Here is a 27,703-nt window from a genome sequence, read left to right as displayed (position 1 = left end):
ACCTTGGACATGGAACAATTTTTTTTTGAAACACTTTTATCCATTGATGAATTTAAGGACATCACAGAGAACATGGTGATAGAGACATGTGCTTGTTGTTCTTGAGAGGCCACTATGTTTGAATAGTTTGTATTATATGTTGTATTTGTTGCATTTAAATGTGTTTTGATTGGCTGCTACCTTGGGCAGGTCTCTATTGTAAAATGGATTTTCAATCTCAATGGGACTTCCTGGTTAAAAAAGGTTAAATAAATCAAAGTAAATAAAGTCTGGAGCTGCTCCATAGACAGTGAATTGACAAAGATGTTCTTGATTACACTGAGAGCACTCAGGGGAATGTTCTAGTATGTTCGAGTATATGGGTGCATTTTCTGTTTCAGAACTGAGAACACTTCAATAGAAAAAAGCTCATTTAGGTCTAAAAAATATAATCCAAGCATTCTGTGTGTCCACAAAATCAGTCTCCCACTCATCGTCTATGGAGCAACTCCAGACTTTATACCCTTTGACATCACAAGTTTGAGACTTACTTCTCTGGTTTCTGGCTTCAAGACTCATGTTCACAACTATTGACTCAACCTTCCTAGGCCATGGAAATAACATATTGGAAGTCTTTATCTAGGTGGTGTATGTTCTCCTTTAGTCTATAAGACTAAAAAACTGGTAGTTCAATTAAGATTTTGTAGTGAACCTAGCCAAAAATCTACCATTGACTTTTCACCCTACTGGCAGGATTTTTCTTGTTTAATGAAAAATAGATCTCAAAGACTCAACATCAACAACTAAATTATGTATAATGATTAATGATGATGTGTTTTGCTGTGAAGTTGACTCAATCTCACCTCAGCTACATACAGATAGATAGTTTTGCCTCAGGGATCATATCAGAGTGCAAAAAGCTGCAGGAAACTGTGAAATATTATACGTGTAGTAGTTATTTAAGTCTGTAAAAGATATTTTAAAATAGTATGTTGCATGTTGAGGACTGCTTATAACAAACTTAAGTCACGTTTATATTTACTTTCTATGGAAATACCAAAAGTCCTGCACTCCTGAGAATATTAGGTTCGACTTTACCTGAACGTGTGACCTGATTTATTATTTCACAGATTAAATGAACTGGTCAAGTCCCTGTGAGATGCCCTCCCTCCCTTTCTGCACAAGGTATCAAAATACTCTATACGTCACTTGTGCAATATTGCCTCCTTGTCTGTCCAATCTCCCATCACTAATATTGTCTCCAGCAGCTGTGATACTGGTTCCATCAGCAGCCATCAGACCCTCTCATTTCCTCCTCAGACGGATATGAACTCTCCTGACAGCACAGGCACCGGCAGCGCCATTGTCTGACGTCCAACAAACAAGACAAGACAAACAAGAGAGGACAGAGCGTTTCATACAGATCACTACCCAAACACTTGATGGCTGAGATGATAGCGCCGTTGGAGGACATTTTGAGAAAATCGTGCCTCGTGAAACATCCTCATTTGGATAGGAGCTATCTTGTGTTTTGGGATTGCTTGTTCTATTAGAAAGTGTTATCTGCAGAGAGGCTGGGGCTGGCCTTTTGTTAACTGACAGTACATTATTAGGACACTGCATTTACGCAGCAGTGAGGAATCTGATTTCGACCCTCTCAGGAACACTTCTTTTGTTGTGCTGCACAGAACACAAACAGTGAGGCCAGCTTTGAACAAAAATATGTTTATTGTTACATGTACCCGCCATGGTCACTGACATACAAGAGTCACAATAACTGACACATAGGTACTTTCGATTTCCAAGATTAAAAATATGCTAATAGAGTTTTTTTTTCTCTATAACATTTTCATTAGGCAAATACCATTAAAGGCATTATCAGTCATACACACAGTAACACTTTGTACACAGAGATACAATATGTTGTGCGTAACATGAAATATATGATGGGGTCTGCAGAAATCATTTATCTTTATAGTCAATAAATGATTTAATGTGTGTGTTTTTGACACCCTCTGTTTTCATTTAATCAGATTAATTAAGAAAAGGGCACATACTGAATTCTTTCATCAATCATTCTGCTGTTAGTGTTGTGCATGCAGCCATCTGACTGCTGCAGATGTGTAACTCATGGCGTGGAAAAGGTGCATTATATTCAAACGTTTGTTATAAACTTTCATATCAGATTCTTTTTTCTTAAAATCTGGTGTAAACATTCAGTTCTTAAGGGGGTTGTTGGGTTTGGGGTTTAATTACACATGCGCTATCCTCTCTTTGCGTGTGTGTTTATTTCCATGGTGGTTATTTTTAAGATTCTAATGGTCATTGTCCAGTTTGTTGTGGTGCCTTGGTCAGATTTCCATTCACTCATTTTTCTGTTTTGTATCTCCAACCAATATGCTTTTTTAGCCACTTCAGTGTATGCATTTCCAGTTGATTGGGCCAGTGGCGCTGCCAAGGGGAGGCCCCCTCACAAAAATAATTGAAGGCCTCTGCGCAGTGTTTTTAAACTCAATTAGACTTGTTCCCAGTGAAAGTTTTGTTCCTTACAATCAATGTACTCCTTCAAATTAAAGCTGTATATTTGTCTATTAAGGAAAAGGACAACCAGCCTATCTGAAGAACAATGAATCGCCTAGCTCATGCATGTAGAGATACATAACAAGATTTTTGTGGAAGTTAAAATGTTAACCGTACAGGTATTAGTCTGTGCACATGAGATAATTAGTTACATTAACTGTAAAATCAGAAACCGTGGTATATCAGTATAAGATTCTTCAACTAGCCGTTATATTACAACAGCATAATAGAATTCCTGAAATTCAGTTAAGGATTTTGGTTTTGGTGCCACCCCAAACCACTTTTCACACATGCAATGCAAACCTGAAATTATTTAGACATCACCCACAGAAGCTGTATGTGAATAGGATGAATAGGATAATAAACAGATTTTACTCTGCCAGCTCCTTATACAAAGTCTGTGTAATGTCCGATGGAGCCCATGTGTGAATAGAGCAGGTCATTGTCTGTCACCGAGTAAGTGGGCATATTGATGATATTTCTATCCTGCTGCTCAGGCGAAACTGGAGGAAAACAAACATTCAAAGGTAAAGAAGAGGATGGCAGCATAAATGTCGAACCGGATATTCAAGCACTTAAGGGCTAAAGACGAAATCAATTTACCAATTTACAGGAACAACCAGAGGTTCTGTTTTTTATGACCAAATTACAAACCAGCTACGTGACCGCCGTGTAATCCGTGGCATGTCCTTCCTCCTGCACACTCTACCCAGACACCATCCCTTGACTAAACCAAACAGAGTATTTCAAGTAGGAGGTGAGGACATTTGTGACACAGACAGACAATCTCCTGTTGTGTGCTGCATGTGTGAAAAGGAAACTGCGGACAATGTCTGGACCTGATTCTGTAGACAGGTCCAGACATTGTCAGAGTTCGTATTAGGAATGGTTCAAGATGTTTAGTAGCCCAATCTGGCCACCCCTATGAAGACTTTATGGGGGCACCACTGGATTCGGCAGTGTCCTGCAAAACTGGACTGTAGAGGATGATAATCCACTAACCAGTGGTTGATGTTTAGGGACTGTCTCTCTGTTCTGTGCAAAATCTAGAAACCTTTTACGACCAACACACCCTCCTTTTTTCCTCTGTGATCATGAGTAGACTGGGAAAGTGCTTACAAAAACTCAGATGTTCAGTTTCAAAGATTTTATAGGTAAAATCATAAAGCAAAGTTTATGTCACTGAACAGCAACATTCATTCTGGTCTTATAGTGACAATGAAACAAAAAACAGCTGGAATATCAGCACTGGCATGGCTGGCACAGATTATAGATATACAAGCAGTACAAAACACTAACACTAGGATGGAGTTGTCTAAATACAACCAGAAGGACATCTATGCAGGTCTTCAGCTTCTTACAATAATGCCTCAGATACAGCTGCTGGTATCCACTGCCATTTCATTAAATATCATCACACATGGAACGCTGACTCTGACATGGTTAGACGTGAGATTAAAATGACACAAGAAACTGCTTCACAGCGACACATCTTCAGTAAACATGACAGACACTGTTTTATCTCACTTTAGCTTGTGCTTTCAGATAGCGCTGTGGATCCATTTTACAACTGAATACAAAAAAACAACATATATTCAACACAAATATTAGTAGCGTGTGAGTATGATGTAATGAGTGTTATGCTACACTAGTTAACCATTTCCTCTTCCAACCCTGACCGTATTTATACACTGTACACTGTCAGTGATTGTTTCTTACAGTATGTGAGGTCTGTGGTCACCTAAGATTAGTCCATACACCATTAACTGTAAGTTATTAGCTTTCATTTTCTATAAAACTGTAAACTATAAATAATCTATGTATAGTTTGGTTGTTAGAGTTAATCTCGTCTCGCTAAGATACTCATTTGTACACTTTAAGTAAAAAAAAAAAAAAAAAAAAAAAGTGTGTATTTTAGGCCACTAGAGGGTGTCGTATGCAGCTTCTAACGTGTTGGTATCACACAATTAATTATGTATCTGCAACAATGTGGGGAGAATGGGGTTTGTTGTCATGCTTTTTAGTTTCATTTGAATCCCTTTAAGACTGTGTTCTTATTGAAGTCCCTTTTAATGTGTAATTGAAGAATAAGGTGTCAGGTAGAAATGGAGTTTACTTACTCTCTTTAAACTTACTCTATTCAAAACAGCTGTCAAATACGTCTTGTGCACTTCTGACAACAATCCCCTATGTGGGGCTCGTTGTCATACACCATGGTTGGTTTGGTCGTCCATATACTATTTTAACAAGGAAAAAATGGACGCAATCTTAATTTTATGAATCTAAAAAGCTGAAATTCATTGATTTTTTTTCATTGAAATGCAACAACCTAACAAATTTCCTGCGACGAAAGAACATTAACAGGAAAAATCACCTCTAAAAGTGCCTGTTTCATCCTTATGGAACAATATAAAGAACAATACATGTGACAACCAACCCCAGTAAGAATGTGACAAGCCTCCCAAACTGAGGTTGTTTGCTAGCAACTAAGCTAACAACCATATGTTGCATCCTAGCTAAGAAAAACCCATCTATACCTCTCCCTTTGTACTTTTTAATCATAATAATTGTGTTATTATAAACCCTAAAGTCCTCTCACCTCCATGGCATGTGCATTGCTCCCGAAGTGACCCTGTAGGTGACCTCTGACCCCAATTCAGAAAATTTCAGTAGGCATACCAATCATTTTTAACAACGCCCTCTAAGGAGCGAGCTCTAATGAATGTGACAACCAACCCCGTTCTCCCCTAATCACATTTTAAGACTTTCCATTTACTCACATGAAAGCATGTTCTACTATTAAAGGAAATGTAATTGTCAAATGAAGAATAAAAGCAGTGGAAAATGTCAAAACCCGACTACGATTTTCAAATTTGAAACATTTTGTAGTGTTCACAAATTACGCCTTTGTCCACAAGAGCATACAAAAACCCTTCTTTACCAAGATTGCCAGGCCGCCCTCATCAACACCAATTTGTTCCACAGTTACCATGTTAGTTAAAGCCAAATCACAAAATGCCAAATCACAAGTGAATGAATGTAAACATATCGAGAATGTTCAGACGGAAAATATTGACACAGTCCTTCATCTTGTTGTGTGAGTCCAGAGTTATTCAGCCGCCTCACGCCGATCCTTCTCCTCGGGGACAGACAAGAAGATCTTCTGACAGAACATGGTGAAGATTTCTGAGGAGAAACAACTCATCACATCAGCCCTGTCTGCTTTCTTTTGCTAGATCACTGCAGGTCCACTGTTGTCAGATTTTATTAAACATGGCATCAACACCCCGGTTTGGTTTTTCCTTCGCGCTGACTACATAAACAAACCCAATGTATCAGTGCCCACAGCTGCACTCGAGCAGATATTCTCACATGAATTTCACAACAAACTGTAATGGATGCTTCTCCGGCCTTGCCCTGAACAAATAGATAAAGGCGGTATTAAAAAAACAGAGATGTCTCACTCACCCAGCATCTTCTTGACCACATGGGGTTTCTTCCACTTGTAGCCCAGTAGGTACGCCGGGATGCCTGTGAGAATAATGCTGCAGCCGACCAGGCACTCAAACGGAGCTGCCCAGAAGGACACCACGATCATGAAGACGCAGCCCAAAACAAAAGTCACAGGGATGAACAGATACACCTGCAGGAAGAAAATACAGCAGATGTAGGTGTTTGTTCCAGTTCGAAAAGAGCGGATAGAATACTAATATTTCACAAGATGACTGCATTTTTAGAAAACTGTGATATTCAGGTAATGTGTCTTTTCACACGTAATTGTTGCCTTTTGTTATATACAGTGATAAATTGCTAAATGATACATGTATCTTTAAATAGTTGGAACATTACCGCTTGCTACGTACAGTGTAATTACATCGCAGTTAGGGTGTAATTTTTTGTACCAACGGTGTACCTGTACAGCGCATACACATACGTATAAATAGGTACAGGGGAACAAGATGTGAAGTTATGGAATAAAGGGGTAACAATTCCAATAACAATTTTATTTTATATGTTTTGTAATATTAGGAAATAGTTAAATGTTGTGTTTGATATTTGTTAACTTTCTCATAAATATATTATTTGGTAAGATGGATAATCCATTGTTTTTATTCAACTTATTGTGGGGCAAATTTGTATACACTTTGTCACAGACAGCCACAAATGGGAACGAAATCAACCATTTATATTGTAGTCAGCATACATTATAACAATGTTGTACTTAAAAGGAGCACACCCCATAGTTATTCTGAAAGTACATGTAACAAAGGGGGGGGGGGGGTTTGTGTTTTATCTTATATAGGCTATAGCTATATTTGTATTTATCTTATTTGTATTTATCTCGTAGGATGAAGGAGGCTGTGCACAGAGCTGAAAAAGGTAAGCTTGCACCTTGAGGAGCTGTAATGCCGGTCGAACACAATTGCCAGGGAGAAGATATTAAATGTTTTAATGACTCTAAGATTGTCAAAATGTGTTTAAACCGAAGCGCAGGTGAGTGACAAGTTGGAAACGAGCGTCGGGCAATCAAGTAAACACTACTCTGTTCATTATGTTGTGCATATGTCTATAAAAAATAATTGTTCACCAAAAAATGGGTGGGGGGGGGGGGTGTTGGAGAGCAGAGGTAGAGGGAGGAGTGGCTCATGACACACTTTGTTTTGCTCTACAGGCAGTGCACAACAGCAAACCTAGCGGTGAAACGATTTCACTTATTGCCCCTTTAACTGAGGATGTGATTAGAATGGAAGCCCATTTCTGCCAGTGTTTGTTTGGACTAATTAATGTTGCAGCACCTTACCAAGATAAAGCAGGCGGAGCGGTGGTTGTCCCGCATTGTCAGTGTGATAAAGAAATGAAATCCTGTAAGTCATTATACTGACATACTTTCTCGAAATAATGACTTAGTTTCTTGCAATAATGAAAAAAGAATCTCAAAATAATGAGAAACTTTCTCTAAATAACGACTCAGTATCTAAAATTAATGGGGGGAAAAATCTCAATTAATAAAAGAGTATCTGAAAATAAAGTGAAACTTTCTCCAAATATTGACTTAACGTCTCTAAAATAATGATAATAATGATTATACCAAGTGATGACTTTGAGAAAATTTCTCATTATAATGACTTATAGGATTTTTTTTCATCATCACACTGGTAAGAAGGGCTTCCATAGTGATACCAATGTTGATAATGACATTATAAGCAGTTGAAGTTTCGGGTGTTTGGGTAAATATTGGGTTATCTGTGTATATCATCACATCACCAGCTGAAACCACTGATGGCAAGTGACTAAACAGAATTATTAAAGTACTGTCCTTAAGTACAATTTTGAGGCACATGTACTTTACTTAGTATTTCCATTTTTTGCTACTTCATACTTCTACTCCACTACAATTCAAAGGGAAAACATTATTCCACTACATTTATTTGATAATTTTGTTAAACAGTTACTATAAATATCAGATTGATAATAACAAAATATAATCAACAAATGTATTATGATGTGACATTATGCTTAATGATGAGACTTAATTGATCCTCAGGGGAAATTCATAAGCTACCCAGCAGTATATAAATTAATCAAAATTAACTCCACTTTTACCAGCTGAAACATTAATATGATGTACAAATGAATGCATCAATGATTGTAATCCAATTATATGATATACATTGTAAATGGACCATTTGGCACTACAAGTACTTTTACTCTTTGTACTTTTAAGTGTATTTTGAGCTATTTATTGCTTTGTAAGAGTTTCATCTTATAAAACAAATGGGCTGAGAGCACTCGGGCTCAAAGGGAAGATGAAAGGCTGGTCAACCAAAGTAATATTCCCATGATGAAACAGAAACAAAGAGCCATGTATGCGTGCAAACACCACTCCCTCTGAGCCTGAAAACACAGTATGGGTCCACTTCCAACCCATAACAAGAGCAGTGATACAATGGGGCTTTCATTATTAAAAAAAAAAAAAAAGACAGAGAAGAAAAAAAAGTGATTTCTCTATGAAATCAGGACACATGTTGATGTTTTGGGCAGACAAAGAAACTGGCTGAGGTTCAGTTGGTGCAAAGCTGTTATGTGACTTTTACCTCTCAGGTGAGTCTCAAAGCCTTTAGGAAAGGCATTTCTCAGACAAATCTCCAGCGCAACATGGTCTACCAGCTGCAATACAACATTTCAGACACAGGTACTCTACCTTGATTGGCCTTTTCAGGTCGGGCTTGGTAAAGCGCAGCCAGAGCATGCCAGCAATGGCCATGCCAACACACAGCCAGGTGAAGAAGCTGAAGAGATTGATGACAGAGAAGATGTCCTGAGAGATGGCGTACATCATGGACAGTAAACACTGACACAAGGAAAAAGAAAACAAGACTGTATTAGTGCACATACATAAACACACACACACACACACACACACATATTGTACTCCTCATGTTATTTGGAATTATGTTTAAGGTTGATTCTTGTGGAATATGTGCTAAATGCTAAACTAGTTTTTGAGGATCTGACAGAAGGTACCGTGTCTAATAATGAAGTGTCAGTAAAAGTTATACCTGACTTGATGCCCCTGTATTTAATAAAACCTTGTTGGATGCCATCCTAGGTTGTTGGGCTGATTTGACACCAATTATTTCTAAAGCTGATAAAATAAATTATTAAAGTAACTGCCAGATCACTGCTGTTAGTAGCGAGAGTCTTACTGTGAAGATGAGGGATGGCACCGGTGTGAAGAGGTCTGTGTGGACCAAACCCAGAGCAGCAGGGAGTTGACCCTCTCGGGCTCCAGCATAGAACAATCTGGAAAAGAGAACACTCTGTAGGGGCTATTGTGTAATGAAACAGTTGGCCTACAGAAATTTCCAAACAGTAATAGTGTCAGATTTACCCTCATAACATATGAAACTACACAGCCTCCCAATATTTATGAGCGTACACCCCATTAACAATGTGTCCTTACAACAGTGCATATGATATCAAACAAATTAGCGCCCCTGTAAGTTAGGTCAGGTTTAGGAAAAGAATCATGGTTGGGCATCATCATGTTACTTTCTTAATGTAAAGTTACTTATTTAACATAAACTTACCAACTTAACATAAAGTTGGGTTAGGTTTAGGAAAGAAACGTTACGTAGGCCAGGTTTAGAAGAGTAAAGTTACCTGGGTTTGGTGAAGGAAAATATAGGCATGTAGGTCAGGTTAAGAAAAGTAAAGTCATGTAGGTCTAGGCTTTTTTTTTTTTGGAAAAAATGGAAATCTTATTTTACTTTGAAGTGATCTATTTTGTTTGGTGAATTTTGTTTTGTCCCCCTTGGCATGGGGACATGCGGGATGGATAGTGGCTTATGGATGACTGGATGATTTCTCCCTCCTTGGAGGGGCTCTGGATTTCCAGGGGGTCAAGGTTAGGGATCATGGGGACTTTTGTGGTCTTGAGAGACAATAATGGACATGGAGGACACCTTGTCAGTGACACTGCAGTATAGCCTTGCCTCTTCTTATTTTCTGTTTTGCTCAATGCTGGGTATTTCATCTTTGCCTATGATGTCCCTGCCTGCTGTTGTTGGATTTGTCTGTTATTGATTTTTGTCTGCTCTTTTCTTTTTGTATAAACTAATAAAAATTAAGTCTAAAATAAAAGAAGAAAGAAATAGTAGAGTCATGTAGGTCAGGTTTAGGGGAGTTAAATTACATAGGTCAGGTTTAGGAAAAGAATCACAAACCACAAGCATCGCTTTCCGGGGGGAAAGTTATGTATTTGTTCAAGGACTTTTGTTCCTACTTCCTTCTAGACTCCTGTCAGTGCATTTGTCACATGATCGCAGCCTTCATGATTACATTGGTTACAGAATATGCATATTACTGGCTCATATTTACATGGGTTATATACAAATTCTGGTGCATTACTTTGCATGGGGAGAGCCTGAAAGACAAATATCTGACTGCACTTTAATCACTGCAAATAAATATTATGCTTGAAACTGGTTTAAGCAGTCATAGTTTTATGAAAAACTTTTAATTTTCATCATCACACCCCATAAACAAGTACGCCCAAACCTTATTTTTAACCCTAAACTCACTGTTAGAGCGTTTTATTCTCTATGTGCAAACACATACCGTGCTGAGGTGAACAGGGATCCATTGACGGCTCCAAAGCAGGACAGTCCCACAAAGACAGGAATCAGCCAGGACATCACACCCAGATGATACTCCCCAAAACTCTGCCAAACACAAAGCATATATGAGAAAACCTACCAGCAAGATGCAGCTGACGGCTATGAGGTAAAGTCTATGACAGAAGAATGAAGCTCACCACGGCAACGGCCTCCGACTCGACCATGACTTCAGGGGAGATGGTGGTGAAGTAGGCCAGGTTGGTCAAAACGTACACCACTGTCACTATAGGCATGGATATGATGATGGACAAGGGCAGGTTCCTGTTGGGGGAAAGGTGAGAGCTTATCAGAGGAAAAAACACCCGACATATGTTCTAATAATATCTGACTGTTTCAACTGTGTTTATGACATTAGTGATTTAGTTTGTGTCCAATTCATGCAGTCCAGTTGGCAAATGTGACTGTGTTATATCAGGTGATTAGTTTCTCACAATTGTCAGTCGTGTTAGATTAATATGAAGCAAAACAACTCAGTATTAAATGCATCATGTCTCTTTGCGTACTGTGTCTCCATGCAATCAACTGATGGTAACAAGCTCAGGCATGGATGAGGGTAGTCATGCTAGTGGCATGTACAATCCTCATAACAACCTTCATCACATTTAAGTCACCTCTCTGGATTGATCATCTCCTCCGTCACATAATTCAGGTAATTCCTAAAAAGAAAAAATAGTTAAACAATATTTTAGGGTTTGTTTAAAGGCTGGACTTACTGTATATTGTATGAAAAGGCAAACAGTTGGCAGCAATTTCTATTTCTGGACTGCAGTAACATCAAAATAGGTCACAAATAGCTCACCAGCCTCCAAAAGCAAAGAGACCACTGTACAGAGCCAAGACGATATTGTCCACTCCCATTTTACTGCCTTCAAATGCCTTCTCTGGCGTCAGGTACGGCACATCACCTGCACACAAACAGAAATAAGAAGTTCATTCTGCTCTCCACAAACCGCTTTAGTTCATGAAGTAACTGTGTGCTTGTGTAGACATTTAATGGATTCTTACAGAGGGCTGCTGCCACTCTTTATTTCGCGCATGAAGGCCAGTCTGTTGCCGCCTGCCCTTTGACAGGCTTGACATTTTGCAACTCGCCAGTTGGGGCTCCGTCTGAACACTTAGCCTCCAGGTTTGAGCACCTGCTTTGATGTACTGAAACATAATCAGCTCCTGTCCGGCTGACATTTGAAAATGAGCAGAACTATCTTGTGATAAGTAAACCTCAATCCACTCATTTACCCCACAGCAGCTAACGGACAGAGTGTATCAGCTGTCAAGTATGCTGCGTGCGTGTGTGTGCTTGAAGTCTTGGTTGTGTGAGGCTCTCTGCTCTACCTGTCGCTTTCAGATGGTAATGACTCGGCTCTCCGTGAGGCCTATTACACATACATTATTTTCTCACTCCGTCCCTCTCTCTCGCGCTGTGAAAGACCACAGTGTGACAACAGCCGGCAAGCTTCACAGCGTAGTTGCCATGGTAACGCAGTGTGGTGCACAATGGCGGTGGGTGTGGCCTTGCAAAAAAAAAAAAAAAGTGGGGGGAACAGCAGCAGATGTAGCATGGTGCAGATGATGGCCACACTATTTTCCCGCGCTGTTTTAGTTTGAATGGCGTGGAGCTGATTCAGTTTCTGTGCTCTTCTGGTTTTCAAAAGCTTTTGTAGCTGAAGCTACCATTGCACATGGCAATCACATGTGCTACTGCCTCCATATTTAGGGCAATGGTATGGAAGATTCAGCTCATATTAAGATTCACTGTGAGGATAGTGGATTGCTGCAGGCAGATTAATTGTGTGTTTCTAAAGTCCCCACTTTTTCCCTTAATTGCCTAATTCACTCATATCGTGTTCTGTAACAGATTGCACATATTACATACATACATACACAGTATACAGCCTACACACTGTACCAGTGAGTCATGTACGAAACCAATTACGAGTGTTCAGCTTCAAGGTTCACCCACGCAGACACACACATGTACATGGCTGAGCACTTGCTCCGACTCAATCACATGGCTGAGGACAGACAGGCCTTGTGTTCAGACTCAGCAACTGTGCTAACAAACTGAAAAGGAGGGCACTCTGCTTGGTTGGGCTCATTAGTGTTAGTCAACAATTTGTCGATCATTAGAGACAAAAGAAAGGAACCTCATTTTCAGCAGTGCCAGCGCACACTGAGACAATAATGCATAGAAGTAAACTTACTGGTACTTATTTTATTACACATTTAGGGCCGTTGTTACTGCAGTGATTAAAAACAAATAGAAGATTGTTTAACACACTGCACACAGTTGCACACTGGGAAGCACATGCTTATATTGGACAGTGGACAAAGCAATGTCTGTTGGTAAATAATAAAACAAGCTTATACTTATTTGCCTGTTGAAGAGGATTTGGAGCAAAGTATGATGGAAAGCTGTTAGAATCTATCCAGGTGTCAGCCAAAGGTAGCAATTCACAAGAGTTTTACACATCATTAAGTATATTTGTATTTGGCCGAGATAACATGCCTCAGCACACACACACACAATCACATCAAATAAGAACCAGTTTTTCAACGAGCCAAATAACCACCTCCGCCAAGAGAGTTATGTTTTCAGTACGGTTTTGTTTGTTTGCCAGCAGGTTTACAGAAAATCTACTGACCCAATTTCCATGGAACTTGGTGGAAGGGTGTAACAAGGGCCATGGAAAACCCAATTAAATTTTACAGTGGCTCTGACTCATTGGTGAGAGACATTATTGATTTTTTTTTTTTTTTTTTTTTTGTTAAATTTTGTTAACATTGCAAGATAGGGAATTTGGCCTTGGCAGAAGTCCGAGTGCCCGTCTTGTTTTCCATGTATTTGGACCATCTAATAATAAAGTTTTACAAGAGAATTTACTTAGTGTCAACATGTCTAAGTCGTCCACTCAAGATTTTTATGTTAAAGCTGATAATTAGAAATTAGGAGAGGATCTCAGAGAGTACAGACCTTCGCCAGGGCCAAATGCCCTAACTCGCAATGTTACAAAAGTGAAAACCAATTTGTGTATCTGCAACTTGATTTGGATCCCCTTGAAAATTTAATGGCTTCTTCCTTGGTCTATGCTACACCCTACCACTCTGTTTCATTAAAGCAGGCCAGTAGTTTTTCCATAATCCTGCTGGCAAAGTGTTAAACAAACCAACTTCTTGGTGGAGGTAATGACAAATAGGGAAATAAATAGCTTGAACTGACAACCCAGGTGGCAATTGATATGAATATGCTATAAGGCTTTTTAATACTGTTTTGGTTTTTTTTTTAAGATATTTTTTGGGCATTTTTTTGCCTTCAATGGACAGGACAGTCAAGTGTGGGAGGGGAAGAGAGAGGGGGGATGACATGCAGCAAAGGGCCACAGGCTGGACTTGAGCCCGGGCCGCTGCGGCTGCAGCCCTGTACATGGGGCGCCCGCTCTACCACCAAGCCACCGACGCCCCAGGCTTTTTAATACTGTGTTATCATTGCTGCTTTTGGTTTCTTTGTGTTTTGTAGAACTGTGGCCACAAGATGCTACACATCACAGTTTTACACGATCTCTGAATGAGCCTGATCATGACAAACGGTCTGTGAGTAGGTGGGACTCACCTGTGAAAATCTGGATGAAGCCAAAGAGGATGATGATGACCAGAGCAAACAATTTGGAGGCCGTGAACAAGTCTTGCACTTTCGTGGCTGCTCTCACACTGATGCAGTTTACAAATGTCAGGGAGGCTACAGGAGGAGGTGAGATACAAGAAAGAGCGTAGAATTAGGGGTAAAATCACCATCAATAAGTGAACATCAATTATTTTTCATCTTCAAAGTCTTTGTAAGGTAACCCCCGCCAACAACATCCACTCACTAAGACACAAGCAGGCAATGAGCTTGGCGGCGCTGTCGGGCACGCTGCAGTTTGGGTAGAGAGGTTTCAGAAGGTAGGTAGCGAACACCAGCGACACCACATACTGCGATGACGGCCGGATGATGAGCATCTCTACCCACAGCTTTAGAAAAGCCGCCAGTTCGCCGTACACCTCCAGGATATAAGTGTAGTCTCCCCCCGACTTGGTGATGGTCGTGCCCAGCTCAGCATAGCACAGGGCACCCATGGTGGAGATCACTCCACAGGCAGACCAGACGATCAGGGAGAGCCCAGCTGAGCCGGTCTCTTTGACCACACCTGTTGGGGTGACGAAAATGCCAGAGCCGATGATGGTGCCTATGATCATTCCCACCCCGTTGAAGAGGGTGATGCTGCGCTTGAGCTCGATTTTCTCCCCTTTGGCAGGCGTGCCAGCAGTGGGGCTAGTGTCAGTGGGTGCGGAGACCATGGGGGTGGATGGAGATGCCGGCTGCTCTACTATCAGACCATCTTGGTCTGCCTCAGCTGCTGGAGGAGAGAGGACAGCAGACCAGGAGATGAGACAAGAGAGTTTTACAATTAAGGTATGACGGTTTAATGTTGACAGAGATCACAAAAAAGACAAAATCAAGAAAGTGACACAGAGTTCTTTTAAGTTTTTCTTTGCTGGGATATTTCAGGCACTGGTTCATCTAACAGAAAACCCAACCGATATGACTACACTAACAAGATCAAACATTTTTTTCTGTGTCATTCCATGGGTCAAGCAGCAAGGAATGAAAGCAGTGTGCATTCTGGTCCAGCAATTTGGAGAAATGTGTGGCACAGACTGTTCAAAAACAGGTTAAACAGGCTCATCAGGGTAGTTTTTAAAACCTGTTTCTGAAGAATCACACCTTACTTCTCTAATTCACCTCTCGCTTTGTTATTTAGACAGACACGTCATCGGGTAATTGTGTTTACATACACAATAAAGGGCCAGTGTAGCACACAAACTCTATTTTTGTGTAACACATTTCCTCACCTGTCACCGTGGTCACCTGTCACCCAAAACATCATGATGCTTCTCTATAGCCTCATCATTATCAAGGTACTTTTGCATCAGGCAATGTTGCATCAGAGCGCATGGCGGCATAATGCAACCCTGCACCATGTGGTATCTACAGGAGTGTGAGCATGCACTGTACCTACCCCCCATCTTCTCCTGGCTCGCCGCCTTGGCAACGCTCTCCCGGCTGCTCCGTGATTTCAGCTGCGGCTCAGCCATCTTCCCTCTTAATCTGGGTCCCCTTGTCTTGTCTTTTTCCTCCTTTCCCCCCTTTTCCTTCCTCCCTTTATGTCCCCTTCCTCCTCTTGCCTGGATTTCCTCTCCTGTCTCCTTCACACTTGCACAATCCCCCCACCCCCCCTGCAACTCTCCCTCTAGCCCTCCCTGATTCGTCCGCTCTCACACACATGCACACACACTCTCCTCCTCATTTGCACACACTGCCTTCGTCACTCAGACTGGAATTCATCTGACCCTGATCCTCTCACTGTCTCTCCCTCCCTCCCTACGTCTCTCCAGGATACAGCAGGGAGGAGCTGAACCTTTGTGATGCTGCTGCTTCTGTTGCTGCGTGAGCCTATACACCCACTCCAAATGAATGATGGGATAGCTCAGAGGGGGAAGTAGGTTACTGGCAGGCACCATTTGGAGGGGCCGCCATGTGACGCTGTAATCTGTTTGTGTGCTGCCTAATCCAGTAGTATACAGTATGTCCATGTGTGCCTGTGTGTGCTTTCATGTCAGGGAGTATTAGGGAGGATGCTGTAGAGCCGGTGCTCCCTCTAGTGGTGTCAACATGGGAGAACAAGTGTCCTTGTTCTCCCTCTGTCGTGCAGAAAGGTGACACCGCAGAGAAAATGGAGACGCACTGACTGGCCATGCTCAGAGCACACAATGCAGAATAAGGATGATGAGGGACATGATGTGTCTGCATCACATGATGTTTTTCCCACCACTTTATTTCCACTATGCTGGCTCATTTGACAATGTAAAATTGTCGCCAGGTGTTCAAATAGGGCCAGACCTAGACAACATTTAAAAGCCAGTGTGCTCATACTGCTCCATAAAAACACGAGTGTGCCTGAGGTACAGAAACACACTTGTCTTTTCAACTGATCTTTTAAGAGTGTATCAATTGAAGAAATTATTTTGCTGGGGCATTTTAAAAATATGACAGCTTATAGGGAGTCTTAATTATTTAACACAGCATCGTAGATGCTTAATTGTTTAAATATCAAAGAATGCAGCCTATTGTTTCCCTCACATTGATAAAACATTCACAGGGCTTCATGTGTGAAGGGTAAAAGCAGTTGTGATATTATTTATTAAGGGTTTTAAGCTTTCATTTGCACAATTATAGCCTGTACTGTCAGGTTAATTTCCCTGAATGTATGCCTTGCATTGGCTCAGCCCTAGTTAGTTGCATGTCACATTTTCAGCCACTAGATGGCGACCTAAATATGTCTCAGTCTGGTTTTAAATTGGGAGCTTGTTTCTGGCACTTTCTGGCAGTGTTGGGGAGAAGAGAACTGTGTGTAATTAAACTAGTAGTTTAACATCATCTTGCAGTAGTTTGCTGGTAGTTCAACTAGGCCTACATTCATATTTGCATAGTGATTCATGTAAAATTATTTTTTTGTCATTTTTCTGTGATTAACTACTGAAACTACAATCTGTTTTAGTCCATAAGTCAATTTTCTTTAATCCTCACCACTGTGGGCAATGCATTTATTAAGCAGAATTCTTAAAGCTAAATTTACTTATATTAGTCAATTAGTCAGAAGTATTAAGTATTGCTACTTCTGGAAAGCAGGTGTCTGATGAATATTGTATACAAAAGCAAAGCTGACATTCCTTTACTTCCCCATGAATACTGGGATATTATACTGGTTTTGTTCATGCATGACTTGTGAACAAGTGGATATGTTTACAATAAACTCAACTGAGTAGCATCTTTTTGCTGGCATGACTTTTTTGTGTTATACTTTGTTATAATTTTGTATTGCATGTACATTGTCGATTTGATCATTTTCTTTACTAAGTAATTTGAGCTACCTTTTCTGTGGGTAGCTATAGTAAACCAAACTAGATTTCTCCCTAGGGTAGCTTTGCTGTAACCTTAGTTCAACTTTTTCTTCCGGGGTGAAGTTGTTGGCAGCTTGCATAGCTTTGCTTTTAAACTAGCTTACCCAGCACTGATAATTTAGCGTCATCTACTGCAGAAGAATAAAGATAATGCACAAGTGGTAGATAATGTGTGTATTAAGTATTTCTCATCTCAAGCTCTGGTAAACTGCGCCTGCTTTGTAGCGTGTATCCCTCTGAGAGACAATCACTAACTGTGTCCTGAAGTCCACCGGAAACGTGCGTTGCTTGGTAACCGTTGTGTTCAGCTTCCATTCACGACGGAGGAGCTAGCGTAGCTTAGCATAGCATAGTTTATCTTATCTTAGCCAAGTAGTATTAGCACTGCTGAATAAAAATAGTTGCTGTCTAAGTGTAGCAGTAACTGTTCATGTGTCGTGTAAAATGTGCATTCAGAGAATGAGCCCCGTTATGTTCCGGCGTTGGTAACTGCCTACTTGCATTTCTATCAACTCTGACAAAGTCAACTTGCATTCATCAAGCTCAGTTCAGGTGAACATCTTTGCTTGTCAGGGGTGAGACACGAGCCGACGCTGGATTCCTCCAGGACACTTTCTGTCACGGGTCCGGGGACTTTCCCCTGGGCAAGGGAGAGAAACCAGGTTCTCAGCGTGTAGCCCAGAGTGCAAGCCTTCTGAATGCCCAGATATAAAAATGGCGAAAGCGAGTATAAGAAGGAGGAGAGGCAACAGACGTTCACACTCACGGTATAACGGTGTGATTATGGTGCCGAAGTGTAGCATTTAGCGACAATATCGATGTAAATGCGAGCGGAAGTTTGCTCTTACACAGACCGCCTGTGTTGTTTGTGAGTAGTTTATAACTCTTGAAACAAAGCGTTGAAAAACCGCGAGGGATCATGGGAAACTTAAAGTCATAGTAGCCAAATAATGGCCACCACAGTTTGTTTTAACTGGCACAGTCTATGCCCCAGCACTTCATTACGCTACAGACTGGATTATTTTTATCTCCACATTAACACATCTATTTAACCTGTGATACTACTGAAGCTGTAATCATGTTCATAACACGGAAGTAAGGAAAACCGCAAAGTGCATATCATTTTACATCAAACTCAACAATCATAATCACTTAATTATTAACACGTATTGTTGTCAAGTATATTATCAGTTAAGAGAAATAATATGTTACAGAGAAAAACAACAGGGATGAATACCGCCTTTGAAAGTTAGTCTAATTAGTCTCTCGCTGAAATTTCTTACAAATTATTATAAACCATTTGAAAACATCAGATAAAGGATATTAATCTCCAAACAAAGGACAGTCTGTCTTCAAAGGCAAAAGGACAGCTGCTTCATCGATTAGGAGTGTGATAAGACCATCTGGGTCGCCTAAAAGAGATCAATGAAAACGTCACTTCCTCTCCTCAGCCTGCCATTGAAGATTCCTTTTCCTTTTTTTTTAATGAGAAATGGTGAGTAATGATTTAAATTTGAAAATGAAAGGCAAAGAAATTGGATCAGAAGTAAAATTAATTTAACATTTAAACATGGCAATATTAACACCACAATATTACATATATGTGTGTGTGTGTGTGTGTATATGTATATATAAATGTATATACACTGATCAGTACCTCGGGGAAGGTCAGAGACTGCAGTCAATAACTACCCCTGCAAGTGATTCTGTTTCTGGTGATGAAACCTGAGAGAAACAAACATCAGAGTTTACAGTGAGTAATTCTCTCAGAGGACACCAGGGGGCGCAATTTCTCAGCTCCTCTTCTCACAGGTTATAATCAATCAGGGCTGACGTGAATGCTCTGCAGCTGCAAAACTCACTTTCATCCACACTCTCCCCACTTTTGTCTCTCATACTCACTACACTGGGACACAATCATTTACATTTTAAAACATTTTGAAGTTAATGTCACTCATAATAAATAACTGTGTCCTCACAAAAGCTGAGACAAAAATCAACCATACTATGTTAGCTTTAACAGAGGTGGCATAACATAAAAATATGAGAAATTACTCTTAAATAAAACTACAAATGTACAGCTTGTATTCTTATTTTTTAATCTTTAAATTCCCTAAAAGCTACTGATGGAATATGTCAAGTTGTTTACTCAATCAAAGATATATCACTATAAAAATGAGCCTACTACAACACAAGGCTCTGTGTTTAAAATAAGAAATACAGAAGTACCATCAACATCATATATATGATACTGTAATTTATTATATATTATCTTTATCACTGATGCATCATAATATTGGTTCAAGTGGAGCCATTTTCCTTTATATATACTTCAGGTTTTTCAGTCAATAACAATGCATCACATTTTATAATCTCATCATATATTTTGAAAGTTAATCTCGACAAACAGGTAATTGCAGCATTACAATAAGAGCAGGGTATAAAATGGCAGAAAATGGAAATACTTGAGTAAAACACAAGTAACTCAAAACCATAATTGTATAAATTTGTAACTTACCACTGCCAGTAACTTTAGACTTACATGTTTACGCACACTGTGATCCTGTTAATGTTTTTAATACATTTTCTTTTTGACTGGTCTGCTTCATAACCCCAAGAGAAGCTTCTCTTAATCCATCATGCAATTTGCAAGTCAATGGTGGTACACATGTAAGTTACACCTATACAGTTATGAGGCACTTGCGTGAATATTTTACCTCTACATTTCGGAGATAACGTTTACTCAACTGCAATACTTAACAGATTGATAATTAAATACAAAGCATATTGCAGATCAGTGATAATTAAATTATCTGAACCTCAGCCAGGCACAAATGAAAAATGAAATTCTGCCTCAAATGCATCAATTATTTATAATCATATAATCAAAGACAAAAATGTTCACTGCAGCAATAGTGTGTGTTTTGTTTAAGCGAGCTGTGTGACCTCAGCGCCGAGGTTATCAGCCTTAAAAATATATTGCTTGCATGATAAGACTGATATGAAAATTATACTCTGTGTGTTGCAGCAGTATGATGGCACATTAATTACTGCCTGAGCCGACAGTGATGACAGATGTTGCTGGAGAGGCAGCCCACACAGAAGTGGAAGCTGTGTGGAGTTTGTGTTGTTGTTGTTCTTTTCTCAGGCAGTAACTGTGACAGCCAGCGTCGTACAGGATCGACCTGCTGCAAGAAAAAACATGATTTTACATGTCGTCTGCATTTAACGTTGAGGTAGTTTGTGCTCCATCTCCTTCGGTACCTGCTGGAAGACAATGGTGTGGTAATAATAAAGCATTTTTAGACATTACGAGGGGTGGAGGAAGAATTCAAATCTGGACTTAAGTATAAGTAACAATTCCACCATCATAAAATACTCACTTAAAAACATATACAGACTTGTTCGCAGTAAATGTGAGTATTCAAATATTAAAGGGCTTAAATTACTGATGGGTAAACAGCACGTGCAAGGGCGCAGGTTTCGGCTCAATTCTTGGTGAGACATATGAAATGGGGGTCCTCTGCTAGAAAATTTTAAGCATCAAACATTTAATTTTCTGCATTCTGGTGATTTTTTATGAACCAATTTGTGCCTTTTCTGCATTAATAAATCTAAATGTCTGAATGTTGTGGCTGCTCCCATTGCAGCTAAGCCTGGTTATATCATTTATACACTATTATACTGTCTGGGATTTTACATTGTGACACACTAAACTACAGCAGTGTGTCACAATCATCACTATAATGTCACCTTGTATCTCTAATCTGGGGATGTGTATGCTTTCACGTCAAGTTAAGGATTATCTGCTTGCTGCATAATGTAAAAATGCATTATTACAGAGCCAAAACAATACTGTATGTAATACTGTAGGTGCTAAAAAAAGGATGAAGAATGCAGCATCTTAATCTGCAGCATCACTTCTAACTGTAGGCTTCAGATGAATGACGTATAAAGAATAACAAGTACCTTGGGGCACCCAGTAGCTCAGCAGGTAGAGCAGGCGCCCCATATACACAGTGTCTTTGTTGCAATGGCTTCAGGCTCAATTCCAGCCCATGTCACTTTGCTACATGCTGTCCCAACTTTTCCTCCTTCACACGTTCAAAACTGTCCTGTCACTGAAGGCAAAAAGCCACAAAAATAATAATAAAAAAATGGTACCTCAAAGCTGTACTTACCCCTTAGAAGGTTACACTACAGACAGCTGGTACACACTGAGCACATGATGACACTTCTGTGACACATCAGCAAAAGCAAGTCCACCAGTACACTGCAACATATTCAACTGACATGAATTTACAATAGCTTTCCTTATATAATTTAATGTCAGAGGCCCTGAATTTTATTTCGTCACCAGTCTTTCATTACTGCCCACAACACCCTTTTTTCATGCACTTTATTTTTACCTGTCTCTGCATGTGTCTGATTTGTTTTCTCATTGTCTTCTCCGTGTTTTTCTTGATTTGCTTTCATTTATTTTTGGCCTTGCTATTTTTTGCTGCTCTTCATCATTCAGTTGTTGCTTTTTTTTCCCCCCCCTTCCAGCTTTCTTCTCACTTACAGTCTCGAATCTGTAATCTTATTTCACAGGCTGCTTCAGTCTCCTCTGTTTTCACCTTTTAATCCTATTATCGTTGCTAAATCTTTTTTTTTTTTACAGCAAATTTCTCTCTCGCTCTCCTGTCTCCATTCTCTCCACCCATTTTTCTCTCGTCTTCTTGTCCTCTGATCTGTCTGCCTCCTCTCTTCCGTCCCACGCCTCTCCACTGTAGCTATCTCTTTATATATATTTAATCTCTTCGTAAATGCGGAGAGACAGTGATAACTTTGTGATGGATGTTTTATAGCTGCAGTTTGCAAAGCAGGAGATCAGGGTTGTTACTCAAATAGTTTGCTTTATGTGTTGCGTTATGTATACACGTATGACAAACATATGTGGACTCAGGGATTAAACAGACTGTACAGCATACAGCACCCTCTGTGTTCAGATCTTCATTTTAGATACTGGAAATCTCACCAAAATACACTTTAATGGGGAAAAAACAATTAACAAAACCTGAGGAAGAGCAGCAGAGGAGAGAGCACTCTCCCAGGCAACGAGACAAAGATGACACAGTGTGATATCAAACAGAGTGATAAATTGGTACAGATATAGAGCTTTAATACTTCTTATGTTTAGAATGAGCATGTGTATATGTGTGGACTATATGCATGGCTGTGTGATTGTGCTGTGGGAAAGGTGGGACAAAGGATAAACAGAAAACAAGACAGAGAAAAATAGAGGTTATAACTGTTAATGAGTTGGCTTCATTTCAATATGGACCTGACTTTGGTGGAAGCACACTGTTGTAAAAATCGAATTAGATGCTGTATCAGTTGTAGGATGGTGTGATATGTCATAGAATACATTGATGTTAGAGGATACTATGATTTCTGATGATGGTTATATGTAACCAAGACATATAATTAACTTTCACTTTACAACCAAATTTTAATCTTTTCTTATTAAACTGTCTGTTTTATGCGAGAGCTGCTACAACTGGAATTATTGACTCTGCCGGATGATGTCAGAACTATTTAATCATGATTAATCAAATCTAGCAGGATCTGCTTGTGTATGATTATTTGATTTGGCTGTATGACCCACCCATCTTTCCAACCCACTAATCCTCCTCCCTTCCTGATCCCTGGTAGCTCGGAGGAGGGTCGATTGAAGCCTCTGTCCTGGCTGAGTAGAGGTCAGACCCCAGGAACGGGTCTCTGCCAAAGCAGCTGACCTCAAGTCAGTGTAGTGATGGATAGCCTAATTGTTATAAGGAACTGTAAAACATTTCTTTATAAAAATCTGACTATGCTTTTACGCAAGCTGTTACCTGTGGAGCTGAAATGAAGCCAGCACAGAAGTGCCAGAAACTGCAATTCCTCTAATGGCCACTTGAGGCTGGCTCCACAAGTCAGTCAATCTCTATAGACGCCTATGTTGAAACCAAACACCCAACTTTACAGCAGAAACAATCATGTTTACAGCCTGGCACAAAAAAAAACTGGTCTCTACAGCTAATTTCAACATTCATGATAACTGTACGGGGGTGAATATTTATATTACTCATCTGTTTAAATGTTATTAAGGTTTAAAATTATGCAAAATTAAGGGCATGGCAATTTGAGTGACAGGCTGTCTGATGCTGCATTCACAATATGAGCGACACAGTTAACACAGAAATGTTGCCCAAGTGCTCGTTACCGTAGCTACATTGTCACAGGCTTGTGTTTGTTTGCTACTGGCCACACACGCTGATCGCCATCTAAAGTTTGTACATGGTCATGAAAATATCTGTTCTCTTGATCCTTCTTAACATCAGATTTTGCCGCCCCACTTCACCCTGTGTGCACCGCAATGCACAGAAAGCTAGCATAGCATTAGCTAACAAAAGCTAGCTAAATCAGTACCATAGCTAAAAACAAACCGAATGATTGGTTGATGCTTCCCTGCGTCATTTGAGTGCCGAAAAAGTTGAGGCCAGCTCAACTTTCATTTGTAGTTCATCACACCCGTCAGCAGCAAAAATCAGGCGCCAGTTTGTATCTTCATGTCACTGGCTTCCATTGAAAATGAATTGTAGCCTGTTGCTGTGTCACTTGTGATGTGAATGCCCCCTTCAACAATCCAATCTTTAAATTAATACAAATGCAGCAATGAAGAGAAAGATCAAATCTGTTAAAATGTTTTTTTTTGTTTTTTTTTTTTTACTGTACGTTTACTTTTTTCATTTTAAGTAAAGTAGTGGTAATGCAAAATGACAAAATATTTCCTCTTAAGTCATACTATATGTTCTTGCCATTATACATTTTTAAACGTTTTATTAAAAGATTTGGTGGCATTTAGCAGTGAGGTTGCAGAACTGACACTTCTTCCTTGTGGCATTGAGCATGTAGGAGAGCTATGATGGCTGAAGCGAAAGCGTGAATGTCCCTTTGTAGAGCCAGTGTGGTGTTTGTGGGCACCGAGCTACTGCAGAAATATGGTGGCGCAACATGGCGGACTCTTTGGAACAGGACCCACTCTGCATGCAGATATAAACAGTTAAGTCAGCAAAACACAATTCTTATTTTCCAGTGAAATAGTTATTTCAGAATATGATAAACATTTTTGCCAATTCTTGTCCCCACATCCTCTACACTGGACCTTTAACAGTGTTTTTCTGCATTTGACAGTGACATTACCATAACAAGAGTTTTTTTTTTTATTGTTTTGGTTTTTTGTTTACAGAAAATGCTACTTTTTGTGTAGCATAAACATATCTTGTGAGTAAAATAATGGCTCTAGCCCAAACCATAGGAGACAACCCAAGAAAAAAATCATCAAATCATGGACAGGTGAGTCATGGACTTTTGGCCCTTTCGTAAAGACGCATTGGAAATACTGCAGGTTTTTCCCACAGTGTTAGATTTTCTGCTTTTTATTAAAGTACATTTATTAATCTCTTTATTGTCATTACTGTAACCGACAGATGTAATATTGTGAACACATCTTGCTGTCACGCTGTCCTATATACAGTATATCCATTCATTCTGCACTGTAGGTTTCCATTTCATCATCTTTTTTCATCCTTAATTTTCCTCTCCCCCAGTTTTTTGTCAAGTATTTCACAGTGCCAATTTACCATCTCTCCTCTTTTCAAAGCACATCCACCCCCTGTTTTTCTCACCCATCGACATTCCTCTCAGTTTCGTATTTCTTTTCATCAGCCTTTTCATCAGGCCTCCTCCAACCGAATCTCCTGCATTTCAACCCTGATAACCCCACTCTGCCTGTACAAGATGAAGATTTTGCAAATTGGGTTTACTTTACCTGCCTCCCGCTCTTTCTCTCATCACTTCCATATCTTTCTATCACGCATTTTACCTCAGTTTTTCATGTAATTTCCTCTCCCTGTCTGCGATCCTCCTGTGTGTTTCTCACTGCGGTGCTTTTGGATTCACCTCCTCTTGAACCGCTCCACCTTTCTGTGGTTGATCAAGTGCTCTTTTGTCTAGCCAGGCTATCCAGATAGTGACTTGCTATATTATTACCACAGTAACATTATCATAAGTGTGAACTGTTCTCCAAGATGGCTGAAGCTTGTTAAGCAGGGACACAATTACGTGCTTCAGGTTCAGTCGTTATTTCTGGCATCTCTATGGTTACAATGCCATTCAGTGGCCTAATAATAAGACATGACAGTGATTAAATGAAATGATGTGTCTTCTGCAGCGTCTTTGCACTTACTCACTGCTGCACTGACTTTAACGTATTCAAAGAACAAACTTTTCATACGTCGCTCTCATTGTTTATGAGCAGGAGCCATAGATGGATTATTGTGCAGGCCTACCGGGCAAAAATGTCAGGGGCCACTCTTGGCCCTCACCTGCAAAATGTCACTCGATAACCCTGATCTCCTGGTATTGGTTTGACAGGGTGGTCGTACAATGGCCTACTCAGTTTCGCTGGCCTGCTGATCTCTGACTCTCTGAAGTTGTTTGAGCAAATTAGAACAGATTTTAATATTCCCCACAGAGACTTTTATCAAGTATCTCCAAATTTGTCATTTTACAGAATCTCTTTAAAAGAAGAATATGATTCCCTTGAAACTGTCAGAGTTAGAAGATATATTGGTTTCAGCCAGGATTCGAAGTTTTACACTCTGTTGTTTCATTCTGACTCGTCTCTGTATGATTCCCTGAAGCCGTTGTGGGAGTGTGACCTGGGGGAAAACATTTAGCTCTGCCAATAGGACCAAAATCTGCAAGGGGATTTTTTTCCGAAATGCACTTGGATTTCTGTACATGAACTAAATTTTAAGTGTTTTCATAGGATGTATTACACACCCATCCGTTTCCAGAAAATGTTCCCCAACAGCTCAAACCTTTGTTTGCAACCAGTTCTCATCTTCGTTCTACTCGTTCCATCATATTTCAGACAATTTCTTTGATAGCGATGTCAGATCTTTGTTAACAATTCTTTTATATTTGGCTCGCGATAGTCTGCTCCACAGGTCCCCACAGTTGACATGTGGTGATCACAGATATCAGCTGTGCTTTCTCTGGAGAAACTGAATTATGATCTCAATAATAAATCAGACATGTTCTGGCAACTTTGGGAACCATTACACTTTTTCCTCCAGAAACACTGACTTGCTTATCCCTGGACGGCAGTCACTGATCACTCCATCTGTTGATGTCAGTACCACTGTGCTGGACAATCTCTTTTTAAAAACATTAGCTTATCATTCTTAGTTGTAATATATTACAGCATCTGTTCTTTTGGGGTGTTTTGTATGGATATTCTTCTGTCTTGTATGTCTTTAAGTCTAGGTGTTATTTATGTTGGTTGGCTATGTTTGTTTATATATGTATATGCTTTATTTGAAAATCAAATAAAAAGAAAAAAAGTGTCACTTTACATAATACGTACTGACAAGGAAGAGACTCAAAGTGACCACAAAAAGTGTGTTAGTATGCTTTATATTCCCCTTCTTCGTTGCTTCCATAGAGAGAAAATAACTACCGAAAAAGAGGCAAACCAACCACAAAATCTGTGTCTTGCTCTTATGTAGGAGAGGTGGTGGGGGCTCTTGCATATCTGTGCCCAGAGGCCCGTTGCCTCATAATCCGCCCATGGTAGGAGCAGGAACATACAGTAAGTGTAACCTAATGCTGAATGTTATTTTTTATTCCCACCATTAACCTGACAAAAATCTCAATAGCTCCAGTTATTCTGCTCATGAGCTGATGCACTCTTCTACTTATGTTTGTGTCATCCGCCGCTGATGCCACAGCCAATGTGTGGCCAATGAAAGTAGGCAGCGGAGCCCATCTGATAAGACAGATCAAACGCCTCCTAATTCCAGAAATGTATTTTGTGCCTTGGGCCGTCAGTAATCCCTCCTTGATCAACTGTCGCTAAGCTGGCCTGAAAAATGCTA

At 40.0% G+C, this 27,703-nt stretch overlaps 1 protein-coding gene across 2 annotated transcripts; it reads right to left on the bottom strand.

The window, feature by feature from the left end:
* Positions 1-1,726: 1,726 nt before the first annotated feature.
* LOC125891809 (large neutral amino acids transporter small subunit 1-like) lies at positions 1,727-18,710 on the bottom strand. 2 transcript variants are annotated; one of them, XM_049581330.1, is made up of 11 exons: positions 15,794-18,710; positions 14,603-15,130; positions 14,347-14,472; positions 11,539-11,644; positions 11,351-11,395; positions 10,877-11,000; positions 10,681-10,784; positions 9,267-9,363; positions 8,762-8,911; positions 6,028-6,202; positions 1,727-5,745 (listed from the first exon to the last, which is right to left on the bottom strand). In XM_049581330.1, the coding sequence occupies exons 1-11, from the start codon at positions 15,867-15,869 to the stop codon at positions 5,669-5,671; spliced, it is 1,608 nt and encodes a 535-aa protein (XP_049437287.1). In that variant the 5' UTR covers positions 15,870-18,710; the 3' UTR covers positions 1,727-5,668. The 2 variants fall into 2 exon arrangements, with proteins under 2 accessions (XP_049437287.1, XP_049437288.1); XM_049581331.1 differs by having other exon boundaries at positions 14,603-15,127.
* Positions 18,711-27,703: the final 8,993 nt, after the last annotated feature.

Source organism: Epinephelus fuscoguttatus, linkage group LG7 (genome assembly GCF_011397635.1).
Source record: "Epinephelus fuscoguttatus linkage group LG7, E.fuscoguttatus.final_Chr_v1".
NCBI classification, from domain to species: Eukaryota; Metazoa; Chordata; class Actinopteri; order Perciformes; family Serranidae; genus Epinephelus; species Epinephelus fuscoguttatus.
This window is presented reverse-complemented; position numbering and strand designations above follow the sequence as displayed.